Genomic DNA, 17,290 nt, shown 5'->3' with positions numbered 1-17,290 from the left:
TATATACATATGTGTGTATGGGATATATATATATATACATATATATGTATATATATATATACATATGTGTGTATGGGATATATATATATATATATATATATATATATATATATATGTATATATATGCTTTAGAGAGTGGGAAGGAGTTTTGAAGGTGAGTGAAATCTTTAGCTGGAAGTTTTTTACTGTGACTGACCACATTTGTATGGAGAAGCATTCCAGGAATCTCTGGTACTTGCTGGGGAAGAGGAAGTTGAGCTCGTAAGCTTGCCAAGTGCTGTGTGAGCTTCCTCAGCTAGAAGGTGTGGCTCTCCAGACAAAGTCAGAGATGGGAAGCCCTGCTGGTAAAGGGAGTCCTCCATTTTTTGGAGATCTGAGGCACTGTGTGCTCCTGGTAGGCTATAACCTTAATTTGAAGCAGTTCCTCTGCTTCTCTCTCCCTCTTTTGTTGTAGTGTTCCTCTTGCTGAAAGAGGTCAGCTGATCCTGAGAACTGTATGTCAGTTAAGACAGTTAAGAGTAAGTAAGCTACAGCATCCCCAAAACTCTTCAGGAGCTCACTCATGGGGAGCAACCGTTAGAGGATGTGCACAGGTGGTCTATATACGCTATATCACTGGGATCCATGTCTTACCCACCTTGTGAAAAGCATAAGTCTGAGGAGGGCCAGGCTAAACCTTCATTGGTTTCCAAAACCAAGGACACAGTATTGAAATAAACCCTTGCTTTTCTTCATTTTGTGGGTGCTGTCCCTTCCTGACCACACTTCTGTAGTCTCCTCTGTAGATTACGCTCATGCTTTCATACTGAAAAAGCTTCATACATTTCATCTATTTTAATTTTCTGTGTCATCTTGTGATCATTCCTACATCTGGGTACATTTTTAGGCAGCCAATCCCTATAGTCAGCCAAGAGTTGTTTATTCAGAACTTAATTATGCATTCTTTTTGTTCTCCTTAATATTCTCTGCAAAACCTACTTTTTAGTTCTATTTGTTACTTTAGCAGATGCTGCAGAAAAGAAAAAAGCAAGTGTTGCAAGTTGAAGAGATAAAATTATTCTTCCTACTATTTTACTTAATCATCTACATCAAATGTGCTAAACTTTATCTGATTAAAATTGTGCAGTGTTTGAAACACAAAGGAAATTTTGTGACTACATATTAGCTTTATTAAATTTTAATATTTTGCCCACTTTAGTACTGTCTTTTAAAGACTTAGTCACTTCATTTTATGTGTATGAATGATTTCCCTTTAAGCATGTGTGTTTCTATCTATGTCTTGGGCAACAAAAGAAGGTGTCAGATTCCATGGAGCTGGAGGTGCAGATGAGTGTCAGCAGCCATGTGGGTGCTGGAAACTGAATTCTGGTCTGCAAGGACATCAGGTCCTATGAACTGCTGAATCATATTTTCAACCTCCTACTTCAATACTTGAGGGGTTATTTTTTGCAGGTAGTCAGGCTAGCTAGGAGGCATCTTATGCATTGAGCCCGAACAGTCATAATTTCTCTCCTCAGATTGCTTCTTTTATCTTTGTTGATCATATACTAAAATAATTAATATATAGTCACTAAAAAGATCTTAATGTTCTTGTATTTGAAAAGCTTTCATTTTTCTTTGGCTGAATGTTGATAGTAGCTCTTTCTTTCTTTCTTTCTTTCTTTCTTTCTTTCTTTCTTTCTTTCTTTTTTTTGTTTTTTTTTGTTTTTTTTGTTTTTTGTTTTTTTTGTTTGTTTGTTTTTTGAGACAGGGTTTCTCTGTATAGCCCTGGCTGTCCTGGAACTCACTTTGTAGACCAGGCTGGCCTCGAACTCAGAAATCCGCCTGCCTCTGCCTCCTGAGTGCTGGGATTAAAGGCGTGTGCCACCATGCCTGGCAGATAGTAGCTTTTTCTTAGTGCTTCAATTATTTGCTGGCTTCTCCTTTGACAGATAAGAAGTCAGTTTCCCACTTTTTTTCTATTCTTTGTGAATGAATTGTCCTTTGAAAATTATGCTTTTTCTGACTCTTGATATTATACATTTGCCATGTATCTTTCAAAAGTGAAGTTACTATTATTTATGTCAAATTCTTACGAACTAATTTCAAGATGAGATAAAAATATTTATTTTTGTGGTTTCTAAGTATCTGAAGTCTCTTTAGGATATTACATGTTTCATTTAGAGTGAATAATTGTTCTTATTCCTGGCTTGAATCAATCTGAGCATCCAGACTGTAGACAATAATAAAATCTCTCGGATGGAAGAAGGGATATAAAAAGTATCAGTAGTATGTCATCACATGTACAAAAGGAAAAATATAACCATCTAAAGAGAGGCAGCAGCGGCTGCAATGTGAAAATAGGCGGTCTCTCTTGTACTCCTGGGCAGGCTTATTAAATCAAATCTGCAGATATCACGCTTACGCCCTTGTTTTGTTCCAGGTATTTCTCAAGGTGGTTTAGAATCCAAGGAGATACAATAACAGCTGGACATCATCCTGAAAAACACTGGTAGACACTAAGGATGGTTTCCCCATTAATTTGAGTAGTGCTTTCTTACATGGTCTTGACAGTAATGAGTAATGCCTGGGAAGCTTGGGAGGAAATGGTCTGGATTTCAAAAGCTTGGAGAGGAGAATTGATCCAGTGTGATGTAGTCGTGCAAGATGCTAGAAGGGAAAGTCTGGTATCTACCTCAAAATAGCACTCCTCTACTTCTCCATAAAGCTGGACCTCAGAAAAGTGAGTGGGCTTATCAAGACCTGTCTAGGACAGTTCTGTGGAAGAGAATGACAGCTCCAGGCTCACAAGGAGAAACTGCAGTGACACCTCCCCTCAGAACCTGTGGAAGAAGCAAGGGTTGTCTTAAGAAGAACACAATTAAAGAGCAATGCTTTTATTTACACGGTGGCCCTGAGAATGTTCAGGAGAGTGCCAGTCACTGGGATCCAAAGGACTGTTGACTATCTCAGCAGACTTTGTGAATTTTGTTTGTAAAAATTAAAAAATATAACCTCACTGGTATTTTTACATGCAAGATATTTTAAATTATAATAACTGTATTAATGTAAAACAATACAAATTATACTCACTTCACTAACTCTGTGAGTACTTTTCAAAGACTGAGTGCTTTAAAACCATACTACCCAATACTTTGATGTTTGGTTGACCAATATTATACATCCAGATCAAGTTATGTTTTAAGTTATTACATTCATGGGGGTTATATGAATAATTAAAACCAAATTAGTCATTATCTCTTTTGTCATCTATCATAATTTCTTCTGGGATGCTACATACTTAAGTCATATTTTGGATATATTATTTCACTCTTATTTGTCTTTCTATTAGGTTCAATCATTCTGTACTGGCTAGCTTTGTGTCAACTTGACACANCTGGAGTTATCACAGAGAAAGGAGCTTCAGTTGGGAAAATGCCCCCATGANATCCAGCTGTGGGNCATTTNCTCAATTAGTGATCAAGGNGGAGAGGNCCCTTGTGGGTGGNNCCATCTCTGGGCTGGTAGTTTTGGATTCTATAAGAAAGCAGGCTGAGCAAGCCAGGGGAAGCAAGCCAGTAAAGAACATCCCTCCATGGCCTCTGCCTCAGCTCCTGCTTCCTGACCTGCTTGAGTTCCAGTCCTAAATCCTTTGGTGATTAATAGCAGTATGGATATGTAAGCCGAATAAACACTTTCCTCCCCAACTTGCTTCTTGGTCATGATGTTTGTGCAGGAATAGAAACCCTGACTAAGACACTTTCTTTGTGTTTTGTTTTGTTTTGTTTTGTTTTGTTTTGTTTTGTTTTTGTTTTTGTTTGTTTGTTTTCGATACAGGTTTCTCTGTGTAGCCCTGGATGTCCGGGAGCTCACTCTGTAGACCAGGCTGGCCTTGAACTCAGAAATCCTCCTGCCTCTGCCTTCCAAGTGCTGGGATTAAAGGCATGATCCAGCTCAATTTTTCTTTGTATAATTAGATTCATGAAAGGAGTATACCAACCACATATTCTTAGAATAACTGGATAAGAGCTGAGTGGATGTACAGCCCATTGCTCTCAATATCACCTCATCTCCTGAGTTTGCTGAGCCTCTGGTGGATGAGATCGCTCTGAAGCTTAGAAATAATTTAATGGGGAAGAACATTTTATGTAGCATAGCTCTGTGATTCACAAGTGGGTTTTAAGCATATCTAATTTATGCTACTCTGATCTGCCCACTGGTTCCTGGCTCACCTCCATACACACACTAGCTACACACACTAAGTTGAAGTTCCCTGTTCACATGTCTGCTTTCACATTTCAGCGGTTCAAATATCTCTTGTGATATCTCCAAGAGCTTGAACCCTAATTTGATGTACACATTTTCTTTGTGAAACAAACTTATTTCACTAAAGACTCCAACCTGGTAAATATTTAAAGACTGATACTGCCGAATCTGTGCCAATGAGCGGAAGATCATTGTTCATGTCATGAAGCTTTCTGAGGAGAGCAGGTGTCCTGGCACTTGAAGGAAGGGAGGGATGTGTGGCTTTGATTTTTGTTATGGTTCATGAGCATGGTTGAAATGAGGGTCTCTGTGTGGACTTAGGAGAATACTGTCTGAACTAGTGCCAAGAGAGTGCAACCAGAACTGAGGCAAATTCTTGGATGACTTTAAAACTGTCAGAAGCCAAAGAGGAAAAAAAAAACATTCTCAGATTCTAGAGTCTTTTGTATTTTAGATAAGCACCTTGTTTTTGAGCTATAATCAAGCACAAGAGTAAAATAAAATAGAACTAGGACAGTTTGTGACAAAACAAGAGTCCTTAACAAGAGCCATACTTGGAAAATAGGGCAAGGGGACTATATAAATCATAAGATATATAAATAAAAGCTGTGATCCATACCAAGAATTACAATATTGAGAATTTGTTTTTAAGTTGGCATAAAAACAGTGAGTTTTACATGACACTTCAAACATACTTTGGCATTTTCCTCAGTGATTGCTACCCTGCTTCCTGCTGGCCTCTCTCTTTCCCTGGTAGCCTTCCTTCTTCATTTGTGTCACATGCATTCCCTAACTGTATGTTCAACTCAAGGTATCATCTTCCAACATTGTGTACTTTTAGTTAATGTGCACCAATGTGTGCATGGTCCCCGTGTATGTGTGTGAGAGGAAAAAAGAGAGATTTATCCATAGGCAAAGAGAGACGGAGTCAGAGAGAAAGAGATGGAGATACAGGCAGAGAAGGATGTGCAGAGAGACAGAGAGATTGATCCATAGACAGAGAGAGAGAAAGACTATGATACAGAGACACAGAAAGAGAGACAGAGAGGCAAGACAAAGATATAGAAAGACAGACAAAGACAGAGAGACAGTGAATCCAGAGAGAGAGAAAGAGAGAGAGACAGAGACAGAGAGACAGAGATAGAGACAGAGAGGCAAGACAAAGATATAGAAAGACAGACAAAGACAGAGAGACAGTGAATCCAGAGAGAGAGAAAGAGAGAGAGACAGAGACAGAGAGACAAAGAGAGACAGAGAGATAGACTAAGATATAGATAGAGAGAAACAGAGAGACAGAGACACAGAGACAGCGAACCCAGGACATGCATAGAAGTCCCATCTGTCTTTCTGACTTAGGCTTATTTCACTTAACATATTTATTTTCAGATCGATTAATTTTTCTGAAAGTATCATGATTTCACTTTTCTTTGTGGCTAAGTAAAATCCCATTGCATATTTCAAGCACACTTTAATTATCCATTGTGCATTTGTGGCACACTTTAATTGCACATTCATCTGTTGATGGTCACCAGGCTGCTCTATTTACCAGCTATTGTAAATAATGAAGCAGCATGTAGATAGCATCTACTTTGAAGCAACTCTCTGAAAGGAAAGCTTATCCTTGAAGTACAAGTCCAGTAATTCAAAGATTGTAAGCACTAGTAGGATACCTTAGCTATAGATGTTTTGCAGTCTCTTAATAAAGGTTAAAAACCTTCCAATGTCAGTGGCTGTAACTACTGGCAGTGAGTCACAAGAAGCCACCCTTCATGCTATATGCAGTCATATTCACAAATGGCTGTTCTCAGAGCAAACAGCACGCTTCTCTGGGTTGATGAAGCCTGGTGAACTTTTATTTCTTTTGTCCTACACTGACAGCAGAATTTAATTTAAAATCTTTAAAAAAATTACTGAGAGCTAGTTACCATGTGACTGGGTCATGAAGTAGTTCTCTGAGAATCTCAGATCATTCATTTTCAGTTAGAAGTAGCAATGCTGAAATCAGAGAACTAGATAATCAACACAGTGGAGAGGGAATGGGGGGAGAGAGGGAGAGAGGGAGAGACGGAACAGTGCCAAGAAAGGGATAAAGGTCTAGATTACAAAATCCCAGAACTTGATGCCTTCTTTTTTTTTCTCCCTTACCTCATCTTATATCCCGTGTTTACCTATTCTTAGATCTGTAACATACAAATCTTTTTGGATTTTAGTGTTTGGATATTTTGGGACATGTGTATTGATATTTGTAAAAATGTGTCATTTGCATTACATTATTTTTCCTTACAATTGAGCCTTAAATAAAGAGTGCTCCAGTAAGTGAGTGAAGTATACAAAGGATGGACTGGGCAAGGCGGCACATATCTGTAATCCCAGTCCTGGGGAAGCTAAATGGAATATGATGAATTCAAGGCTTGCTTTGGTTCCTCAGGTCTGTGGCCACTGGTAGGTTGCAAGTAACAGTGCATGGTCTGTGCACTCACTGGATACACTAATTAACCTCAGTGGGTTAGAAGAACAGAAAGGCTGAGTGAACAAGGAGGGTATATATGAGAAATTGGAGAGGAAAGAGTAGGAGATGAACTTGATCAAAATACAGGGTTTTTTTGTTTTTGTTTTTGTTGTTGTTGTTTGTTTGTTTGTTTGTTTGTTTTTCGAGACAGGGTTTCTCTGTATAGCCCTGGCTGTCCTGGAACTCACTTTGTAGACCAGGCTGGCCTCGAACTCAGAAATCTGCCTGCCTCTGCCTCCCAAGTGCTGGGACTAAAGGCGCGCACCACCACGCTGGGCCAAAATACAGTTTTTAATTGTTTAAAAATTTATAAGGATAAATTAAAAATAGGAAAATAAATCAAATGCATGAAAATGAACAATTTTATATCTATAGCTCTCATGATATAATATGAATTTGAAACACTATTTTTAACATTCTAAAGTTTTACAAATTTAGAGAATTTTGAAAAGTATTTTTTTTTGTTGCTTTGAGAGGCTAAAAAATGATTTTTAATCACACTATGGGTATCATATTTGAAGATAAATTTCAAAAATTAAAATTATTTTAGTATTCTAAAGACATGTTAGCAACTCTTTTGTAAATTTGATTGCTGAATAAAAAAGGGAGGTTATAAATTTTGAATAAAATATAGTCAGAGATGTATTTATCTTGTGCATTGAATAATTTTAAAGTTCCCACCTCTATATCTTTGCAGAAAGTGTGGATTACGGGCCAGTATTTGTGCAAGAACCCGATGATGTCATTTTTCCAACTGATTCTGATGAAAAGAAGGTAGCCTTAAATTGTGAAGTTCGTGGCAACCCATCTCCTACTTACAGGTAAAAATTAATTATGTGTTGCTTTTCTTCTTTTCAAAATATTTTATTATTTTTCAATTAATTTATACTTCCATATATTAAATCTAGACCACAGTTTCCCTCTGCTTCCACATTCTTCACACCTCCCTGTCTCCTTCCTCCCCATCCACTCCTCCTCCATCTTCCTTCAGAAAAGAGCAGGTCTCCTGGGGTTATTAACTGAACATGCCATATCAGGGTGCAATAAGATTATGTACATTTCCAACCCAGTAGAAGAGGATAAGGCAACCCAGTAGAAAAAGAAGACTCCCAAAAGCAGGTAAAATGTCAGAAACAGCCCCTACTCCCTCTGTTAGGAGTCCCAAAACACCCAACTTTACAACTGTGACATATACATGGAGGGCCAAGGAGGCTCCCTGATTGTCACATAAGTTTCTGTGAGGCCATATGAGCCAGGTTGGTTCATTCTAGATGTTTTCTTGTGACTCCTATATTCTTTCCTCCCATTCTTCAGTAAGATTCCTGAACTCTGCATAATATTTGCCTTTGAGTCTCTGCATCTGGTTCCATTAGTTGTTGAATGAAACTTCTGTGATGATAATTGAGTTAGGTACCAATTTTCATTGAATTTAGATTTTTTTGTTTTGTTTTTTGCAATTTTTGAAAGTATGGTTTGGTTCTATTCTAGGTTTCTGGGCCATCTGGCCTCTGCTTTCTGGTCTTTCAAGTAATGTCAGTGGTAGGCCCCTTCTCATGGCATGGGTCTTAAGTTGGACCAGTCATCGTTTAGCTACTACCATGCAATTACCCCAGCACATCATGCTGCCAGGACAAATTGTAATCCAAAAGTTTTTATGGCTGGGTTGGTGTCTCAAACCCTCTACTGGTTATGAAGATAGCTGGGTCAGGCTTTGCATTCCCTATTATTAGGAGTCTTAATTAGTATCACCCTCGTAGATTCCTGGGAATTTCCACTGCACTGTTTCGATACTAATCCCCAAATGCCCCCTCCCATTCCAGTTGTCTCTCAAGTCCAGCCAGGGCTGCATAGTGAGACCTGCCATATATATGCAAGTCCTATCATAATGTTTCAAGAAGTATAATGTATTTATCTTGTTATACATTTTCTAAGATGGCTTCGGAATGGAACAGAAATCGATCTGGAGAGTGACTATCGCTACAGTCTGATAGACGGCACCTTCATCATCAGCAATCCAAGTGAACTCAGGGATTCTGGCCTGTACCAGTGCTTAGCCACCAACTCTTTTGGAAGTATTCTTAGTCGAGAAGCCACACTTCAGTTTGCCTGTGAGTAAAATAAGATTATTTTACCTAGAATATAGCTGCACAAGTTTAATCCTTCAGTTATAAAGCTTAAGGGTGAAAATATGCTAAACCATAAGACTGAATTAAAACTAGAGAAACCACAAATTTCTTCTGAAGGTATGTTCCAGTTTCTTGGTATACTTGCTAACTCACAAATAAACTCGGCAAAGTATTCTTAAGCATTAAAATGTTCGTGAAACCAGATGGTTTTACCAGACATCCTTTACCGGCTTCTATCCTTTACTGTGCATTTTATTGCTATTTCCTACAGTCCATCAAAGCACATAATAGCACACATCAGAATCTCTGCATATATTAGAAACCAAGGGAATATTATGAAACAGTAATGCTTCACATGGTAACTGTAACCAATACTGATTTTGATTAGATGAAACTGTCAGACACACACACACGCTTATGCAGCCAATATGTCACTTCATTTTGTTCAATGGTTTCGTATACATTACTGGTCTTTTCTAAGGTCACATTGCCAGAAGAAGGTGAAGCTGTCTTGCTTAGTGCAATCATGCCAACTGATATTTACACAATGACAAGATCATCCAGTACTACCATTTACTGAATGTAACCCATGAGAGAGTGAGAAATTGTCTTATAGACACTCTAATGTAAATATACATAAAGTACATTATATGTCCTACTAAACAAATGCATAGATCCTTGAAAAAAAATGTGAAATTCCTTCATTGATGAGGAAAGCTTCACCAAATTGAAGAGTCTACCATGTGAAAACTTTGATATCGTTTGATAGTTAGTAGTCCTATTTGAATTTAAATTCTTGAGGATTATAATCAGCAAAAATTGAAAGGGGTTGAAGAATCCTTGAATTAAAACATATAGCTATATTCAGTATAATTATTTAAATTGTCAAAAATGATTTTTAAGTTAATTTGAACTGAGTCATTTCTAAAATTAACCTGGGATAGAGACACGCTCTTATACACATGAGGAGAGGAAGAAAAGACCAAACAGTTGGAAGCACACTCAGTTGGAAGACTATGAGCAAAATCCTAGGAAAATCAAAATCCTATTTTTTAAAATGTCAATTTGGCTGATTTCAGAACTATATGTTTGGAAATTCAAGAGAAACAAAAACTGTACCCTGCACACACTATTTTTATTTTATAGAATCATTTATGGCCAGCCATGCGATCATAAAAGGGTTTTGTATTCATGATAAAACAGCTCATGAAATCAAACAGGTAACCTTCCCTGCCATGCTTCTATCGAATAAAATGGTCATTTTGAGATAGATACATCATGACATTTTAAAAAATGATAGTTCCAATTTGACTTGTGTCTTTCCTGAATACAGCAATTGCATTATAATCTAAACAATCTTTATTATTCTGACCTTATTAATTTTATAATTGTGATTAATTTTATAATTGTGTAAAGTACCACAAAGTACATTGTAGTAAGATAATTAAGTATGGAATCAGCATATTTCTTCTCTTTTTCAAAGTAAAGAACTACTTAATTTTCCTAGCACATATTTAAGAACCACCAGGGCTTATAAAGCTTTTGTCATGATAATAATGTTACCTACTGGCCTGTCCACAGTTAGGATCCAGAAGGCTAAATGTTCCACGTGAGGCTGAGATTACAAAAATAGCTTTCTGTTATCAGCAGCTCGCTACACCACAGGTTCTGGCTTGTGAAGACACAAGTGGATGAGGACATTGATGCTGGCTCTTTTTATCAGCAATGAAGAAAAGTAAATGAAAGGAAGGAAGAAAGGAAAGTAGGAAGAGATAGAGGGAGGGAGAGAGGGAGGGAGGGAAGGAAGGAGGGAGGGAAGGAAGGAGGCAAGGAGGGAAGGAGAAGCTATATCTAATGTGTTTAAAATTAACTGAAATTTAAATTCTTCTGAACTTATCTTTCTATTCCCTTTCAAATAAGATATTTAGATAATTGTTCCAAACTGTTTATTAGCATGCTTTTTTGAACCTCCTCAAAATGTGACTTAGTGTAACTTGAGATATAAGATTTTTGGTCAATAAGAATGGGATAAATGTGCAAATCCTCAAGAAATGCCCTGCACATCAGATCGACATTAGCATGGTCCAGGAAATCTCAAATCTCATAATCATTGTAGTTGGAGAAAATACTTCCTGAGATTCCCAGTGCCCAAGTCATATATATATATATATATATATATATATATATATATATATATATATATATGATAGATAGATGGATGGATAGATAGATAGATAGATAGATAGATAGATAGATAGATAGATAGAGTAGATCAGATAAAAGATGCTACTTCAGAAGAAACTGTTGTTCTTAATAAATTCTCATAGTATTTTATATGAGAAGCTTGTAGTTCAATCTGTGCACCATCTCACAAGACTCAGCAGCAAATTTAATCAGCCTAAACAATTCTGTAAAGGTAGTCAGGAAGTAATTGATTTAACTTACTGATATATCCAAATACAGAGATATAATTAGAATATTATAAGTACCAGCTAACATCTTTGAGTTGCTGACTGAAGAGACACTTCCTGTCCTCCTCACCTGTCCCACACAGGCATGTGTTAACTTTTTATTCATGAATATTCTCATACCGACTTTTTCCCAAAGGAATAGCTACAAATACATTTCAGCCCACTTAATGTTAAAACTTTTAGTTTATCATTAATAAATGTCTTGCTCACAGAGCTACAGTAAAAATTAATGAGGGTGAGAAATTTATATTTTAAAATGTGTTTTCAAGTTCAGAGAGGGGGTTGTAAATAAACACAACACTGATATATTCTGTCCAGTAGTGAGCCTTATGGTTATCAAGAAGATGATACTTGAAAAAATATATTTTCTTTCTGGAATCTATGTTCATCACAAGGGTGATTTCTTTACATAGTGGAAGGATCTCTCCTCAGACAAGTGAGGACATACCATATCAAACATTGCCACTCGTTAGCTTACTGCCACCTGGATGGGAATTTAAATGGATAACGTAACTTTTCAATATCCAAACCCAAAGCTCACTGCAGTCTCTCCAGAGTTGGTAATTTTTTTTCTTTTTAGAAATAATTCATGGCAGCAAGTCAAACAGAAAATGAATCAAGAGTAAAATCTCCTCCTGCTGTCCCTAGCTTCAGAATATATCTTTATATGCAATCCTTGGTAAATTGATAGTTCATATCTAAATTTGAACATATTGCTTTTCAGGGCATTTAGATGATTTAGATCCAAAATATTCCATTCGTTATTCTTGAAGCAGCTGATTAAAATAACCTCCTTAACTTTTGAGAGATTTTATGACTTGTAGACTTTATATCTAAGCCCTTTAATTTAACCTTTCATTTTCATATAAAACTCAAAAATTACCTCTCTGCGTTTTTCATAACTTTTTCTCTAAAGTAAAATTAACCTTAGACTTTAAAACCACATTTTACTAGTTTTAAACATCTAATGAAATTATTTGAATAATCACTAACTCCACAGTATAGCCTAAGCTTATTTCATTAGTCTATGAGCTTTTGCCCATAATAACTTTATTAATTTATTTTAATATTAATCTGAATGAAGGAGTTATATTAGTCTGAGTGAGTTCAATGGTTGTAAACATATTAATTTTGTTATAAAATAAGGCTTTTTATCATTGTATCTTCCATACACAAAGCAACTCTCTCTTTCCCTCCCTTTCTCCCCGCCTCTCAGTATATATATATATGTGTGTGTGTGTGTATGTGTGTGTGTGTGTGTATGTGTGCGTGTGTATGTGTGTGTGTATGTGTGTGTGTGTATGATACATATATGTGTGTGTATGTGTGTGTGTGTATGATACATATGTGTGTGTATGTGTGTGTGTGTATGTGTGTGTGTGTATGATACATATGTGTGTGTGTATGTGTGTGTGTATGACACATATGTGTGTGTGTATGTGTGTGTGTATGATACATATGTGTGTGTGTATGTGTGTGTGTATGTGTGTGTGTGTATGATACATATATGTGTGTGTGTATATGTGTGTGTGTATGATACATATGTGTGTGTGTGTGTGTCTGTTTTATGTCTTATGCAGCTCTGTCTAGCATTGAATTGAGCTATGTAGATAGCAGATAACCATGAGCTTCCAGTCTTCCTGTGTGTACCTCCAAAATGCTGGAATCCTAACTACATGACTCTCTCAAAGAACTAAAGCCTAATTTCTGCTTATTTTTTGAAAGATAGCTTAACTACCTTTGGTTTTAATTTTTAAAAGAGTTTTATTTTCCTTCCTTCCTTCCTTCCTTCCTTCCTTCCTTCCTTCCTTCCTTCCTTCCTTTCTTTCTTTCTTTCTTTCTTTCTTTCTTTCTTTCTTTCTTTCTTTCTTTCTTTCTTTCTTTCTTTCTTTCTTTCTTTCTTTCTTTTTTTATTTCTTTCTTAATTCTTTGGAGAGCCAGGGTTTCTCTGTGTAGCCCTGGCTGTCCTGGAACTCACTCTGTAGACTAGGCTGGCCTCGAACTCAGAGTTCTGCCTGCCTCTGCCTCCCAAGTGCTGGGATTAAAGGCATGCCCACCACCGCCGGGCTTGTTTTTAATTTTTTATTAATTGATTATTTTATTTACACCTCAAATCCCTCCTGGTTCCCCCTCAAAAGGTTCTTCCCTGTCTCTTCTTCCCTTTGCCTCTTCTATATTCCCCAGCCTGGGGCATCAAGTACCTACACGATTACACACATCATCGTCCACTGAGTCCAAGGAAAGCAGTCCTCTGCTGCCTATGTGCTGGAGGCCTCAGACTGGCCTGTGCTTGCTCTTTGCTTGGTGGGTCAGTCTCTGGGAGCTCCCAGGGTTCCAGGTTAGTTGCGACTGTTGCTCTTCCTATGGGATTGCCATCCCCTCTGTTCCTTTAATCCTCCCCCTAAGTCTTCCAAAAGGGTCCCCGACTGATGCATGTAGTTTTAAAAATGTGCTACTTACCACCTTAGCCCAGGAGCTGCCAGCCCCTCCCCCGCTTTTTTCCTTCTGTCTCCACCTTTTCTCCAGGGTTGACAGTGTTACCAGCCCACTCCCTAGAATCTGCTGATAAAGGACACAGATCAGTTTTGTTATTTTAGAACTTGCCTGGTAGGCACAATTGCTGGATGTAGATACCTCCCTTCCGGAAATGTGTGCCCTTACCAAATGATCATCTCTATTTCTCCTTCTGCCACAAACTCAGTGGCCATTTTAATCAGCCCCTGTCAAATGTCTCTGGCAACCAACCCACAATGAAGCCGCAGACCCTGGCTGCCCCGAGATCTTACATGATTACTGAGTAGTTCTCTTTCCATGGCAGAAAAAGCCCTTCTCCCTTTCCCTGCATCTCTCTTTCCTCCTGGGACATGGAAGTCCCATCTATTCTTTCCTCCCAGCAATTGGTCACTGGTCTTCTTTATTAACAAGACAAGAACCAATTAAGGAATCAGACCTCAGTATCAGCACCTTCCCCTACACCCAACCTCCATCCAATGCTTGTCTGTGAGTATCAGTCAGCTTTGGTAAAGCCTTTTAGGATAGCCATGGTAAGCTCCTGTCTGCAAGCACAACTTAACATCAGTAATAGTGCCAGAGATTGGTGCCTGACCATGGGTTGCCTATTCCTTCAGTATCTGCTCCATTTTGTCCCTGCATTTCTTTTAGACAGGAACAATTTTAGGTAGAAAGATTTATAGGTGCTTTGGTGTCCCCATTCCTCTACTGGGTGTCCTATGTGAGTACTTGTGATATGGAGGAGCATGTTTTGGTTATATGTACAGGAACAGTATAGCTGGATCTTCAGGTAGAAAAATTTCTAATTTACTGAGGAACGGCTGTTGCATGTAGCTTTTGCTGCCCCACTTTAGCTCCTGGAAGTAGCCAAATTGCTACCACTGTCCCAGTTTCTATTGACTCCATGGGAAAAAGGCACACACACAGTTGTTCATTTTCAGCTTGCCTTCTTGGTACAATTGCTGGGCACTACCATCTCATCATGCCTGGAAAAGCATGCCCTTATCAATACTCTTAGGTCTGCTCCTCACACCTGTTCTAAACTTTAGTGACTAACCCCATATAGCCCCTGCTAAACGCCACTGACCACCACCTGTAGAAGCAACCTGTGTGGCTGCTCTGTTTTGAGATCTCACATGGCTCTTCAGTCCTTCTCCATCAGAAGCATGGCAAAACTCTGTCTCTCCTTCCTTTTCCTCTAGGGACTCAAAAGTCCCACCTGTAACTTCTGCCCTGCAATTGTTCCATGGCTTCCTTTATTGACAGATCAAGAATGAATTGGGAAACGGGACCTCAGCATCAGAACGTACCCTTACAGTCTGGATTCATTTCCAGACTGGTTGTACAAGTTTACAACCCCACCAACAATGGAAAACTTTCCCCCTTTTCCATATTGTTTCCAGCATGTGCCATTGCTTGAGTTTTTGGTCTTAGCCATTCTGATTAGTATAAGGTGAATCTCAGGGTCAATTTGATTTGCTTTTCCCTAATGACTAAGAATATTTAAGTGCTTCTTGCCCACTCAAGATTCCTCTGTTGAGAATTCTCTGTTTTGCTCTGTACCCCATTTTTAATTGGGTTATTTGTTTTTTTGGTTTTTTTTTTTTTTTTTTTTTTTTTTTTTTTTTTTTTTTTTTGGAGTCTAACGTCTTGAAAATAATTCTTTATGTATTTTGGTTATTAGCCCTGTCAGAAATGGGATTAGGGAAGATCTTTACCCAATCTTTAGGCTGCCACTTTGTCCTATTGACAGTGTCCTTTGCTTACAGAAGCTTCTTTGTTTCATGAGGTTCCATTTATCAGCTGTTGATCTTAAAGCCTGAGCCATTATGTTCTGTTCTGGAAAATTTCCCATGTGCCAATGTGTTCAAGGCTATTTCCCATCTCTCTTCTATAAGATTTAGTGTATCTGGTTTTATGTTGAAGCCTTGATTCACTTGGAATTGAGCTTTGTATAGGGTGATAAATATGGATCAATTTGCATACTTCTACATGCAGCCTGTCAAGTAGACCACCATCATTTATTGAAGATCCTTTCTTTTTACCACTGTATGGTTTTGGCTTTTTTTTTTTCTTTGTCAAAAATAAAGTGTCTGCAGGTATGTGGGGTTAAATTCAGGGTCTTTGATTCTATTTCATTGATCATCCTGTCTGTCTTTGTATCAATAACATAAGACTTTTATCACTACTGCTCTGTAGTACAGTTTGAGATCAGGGACTCAGGGACAGTGGTTGTTCCAGAAGTTCTTTTATTGTTCAGAGTTGTTTTGGCTATTCTGGAATTTTTATTTTTCCATATGTAGTTGAGAATTCCTCTTTCAAGAACTGTAAAAAATGCACTGGAATTTTGATGGGAACTGCATTGAATCTATAGATCGCTTTTGTTAAGATAGTCATTTTCACTATGTTAATCCTACTGGCACATAAGCATGGGAGATCTTTTGATCCTGCGGTTTTCTTTGATTTCTTTCTTCAGAGACTTGCTTGGTTAGAGTTATACCAAGATATTTTATGTTATTTGTGAAGGGTTTTGTTTCCTTAATTTCTTTATCAGCCTGTTTATCAGTTGTGTATTGGATGCCTACTGATCTGTTTGAGTTACTTTTAAATCCAGACAGTGTGCTGAAGTTTTTTTTAATAAGCTCTGAGGGTTTTCTGGTAGAATTTTATGGGTCACCAATATATACTATCATATCATCCATGAATAGTGATGCCTTGACTTCTTCCTTTCCAATTTGTATCCCTTTGATCTCCTTATATTATCTTATTGTACCAGCTACAACTCCAAGGACTATATGGAATAGATAGGAAGAGAGTGGGCAGCAGTGGGCAGCCTGTCTTGTTCCTGATTTTAACAGGATTGCTTCAAGTTTCTCTCCACCCAGTCTGTTAGCCTATGTCTTTTTATTGGCAGATAGAGTTCATTGATGTTGAGAGATATTAATAACCAATGATCATTAGTTTCTGTCATTTTGTTGTTGGAGGTTGTATCATATATGTGAGTCTCTGCTTTGGGCTTGTTGTGAGATGATTGATTTCTTGTATTTTCTTGGGTGTGGGCGCCCTTCTTATGTTACAGTTTTCCTTCTAGTATCCTCTATAAGACTGGATTACTAGAAAAATAGTTGTCATGGAATATCTTGGTTTTTCCATCTATCAAAATTGAGAGTTTTGCTGGGAATAGCATTTGGTGCTGGCGATTTTGGTTTCTTTTTTTTTTTTTTCCCCCTAGGAGGAAATGATAATTTTAAACTTTATTACAGCCCTTCCTTGACTTTTTATTATTTTCTTCATTTACATTTCAAATGCTATCCTGAAAGTTCCCCATACGCTCCCCCCAGACACTGCTCCCCTACCCACATACTCCCACTTCTTGGCCCTGGCCTTCCCCTGTGCTGGGTCNTATAAAGTTTGCAAGACCAAGGGGC

At 37.9% G+C, this 17,290-nt stretch overlaps 1 protein-coding gene across 1 annotated transcript in view; it reads left to right on the top strand.

Annotated features, from left to right (window-relative positions):
- Cntn5 (contactin 5) overlaps positions 1-17,290 on the top strand; it is a 1,169,992-nt gene that overhangs the window by 702,207 nt on the left and 450,495 nt on the right. Inside the window, exons 5-6 of the mRNA XM_029543057.1 lie at positions 7,452-7,575; positions 8,687-8,862. Coding sequence (XP_029398917.1) covers positions 7,452-7,575; positions 8,687-8,862 — 300 coding nt within the window. The remainder of the gene's footprint in view (positions 1-7,451; positions 7,576-8,686; positions 8,863-17,290) is intronic.

This window comes from Mus pahari, chromosome 10 (genome assembly GCF_900095145.1).
Source record: "Mus pahari chromosome 10, PAHARI_EIJ_v1.1, whole genome shotgun sequence".
In the NCBI taxonomy this organism is placed as follows: Eukaryota; Metazoa; Chordata; class Mammalia; order Rodentia; family Muridae; genus Mus; species Mus pahari.
Note: the sequence above shows the minus strand (reverse complement) of the source record. Positions and strands in the feature narration are given on the sequence as shown.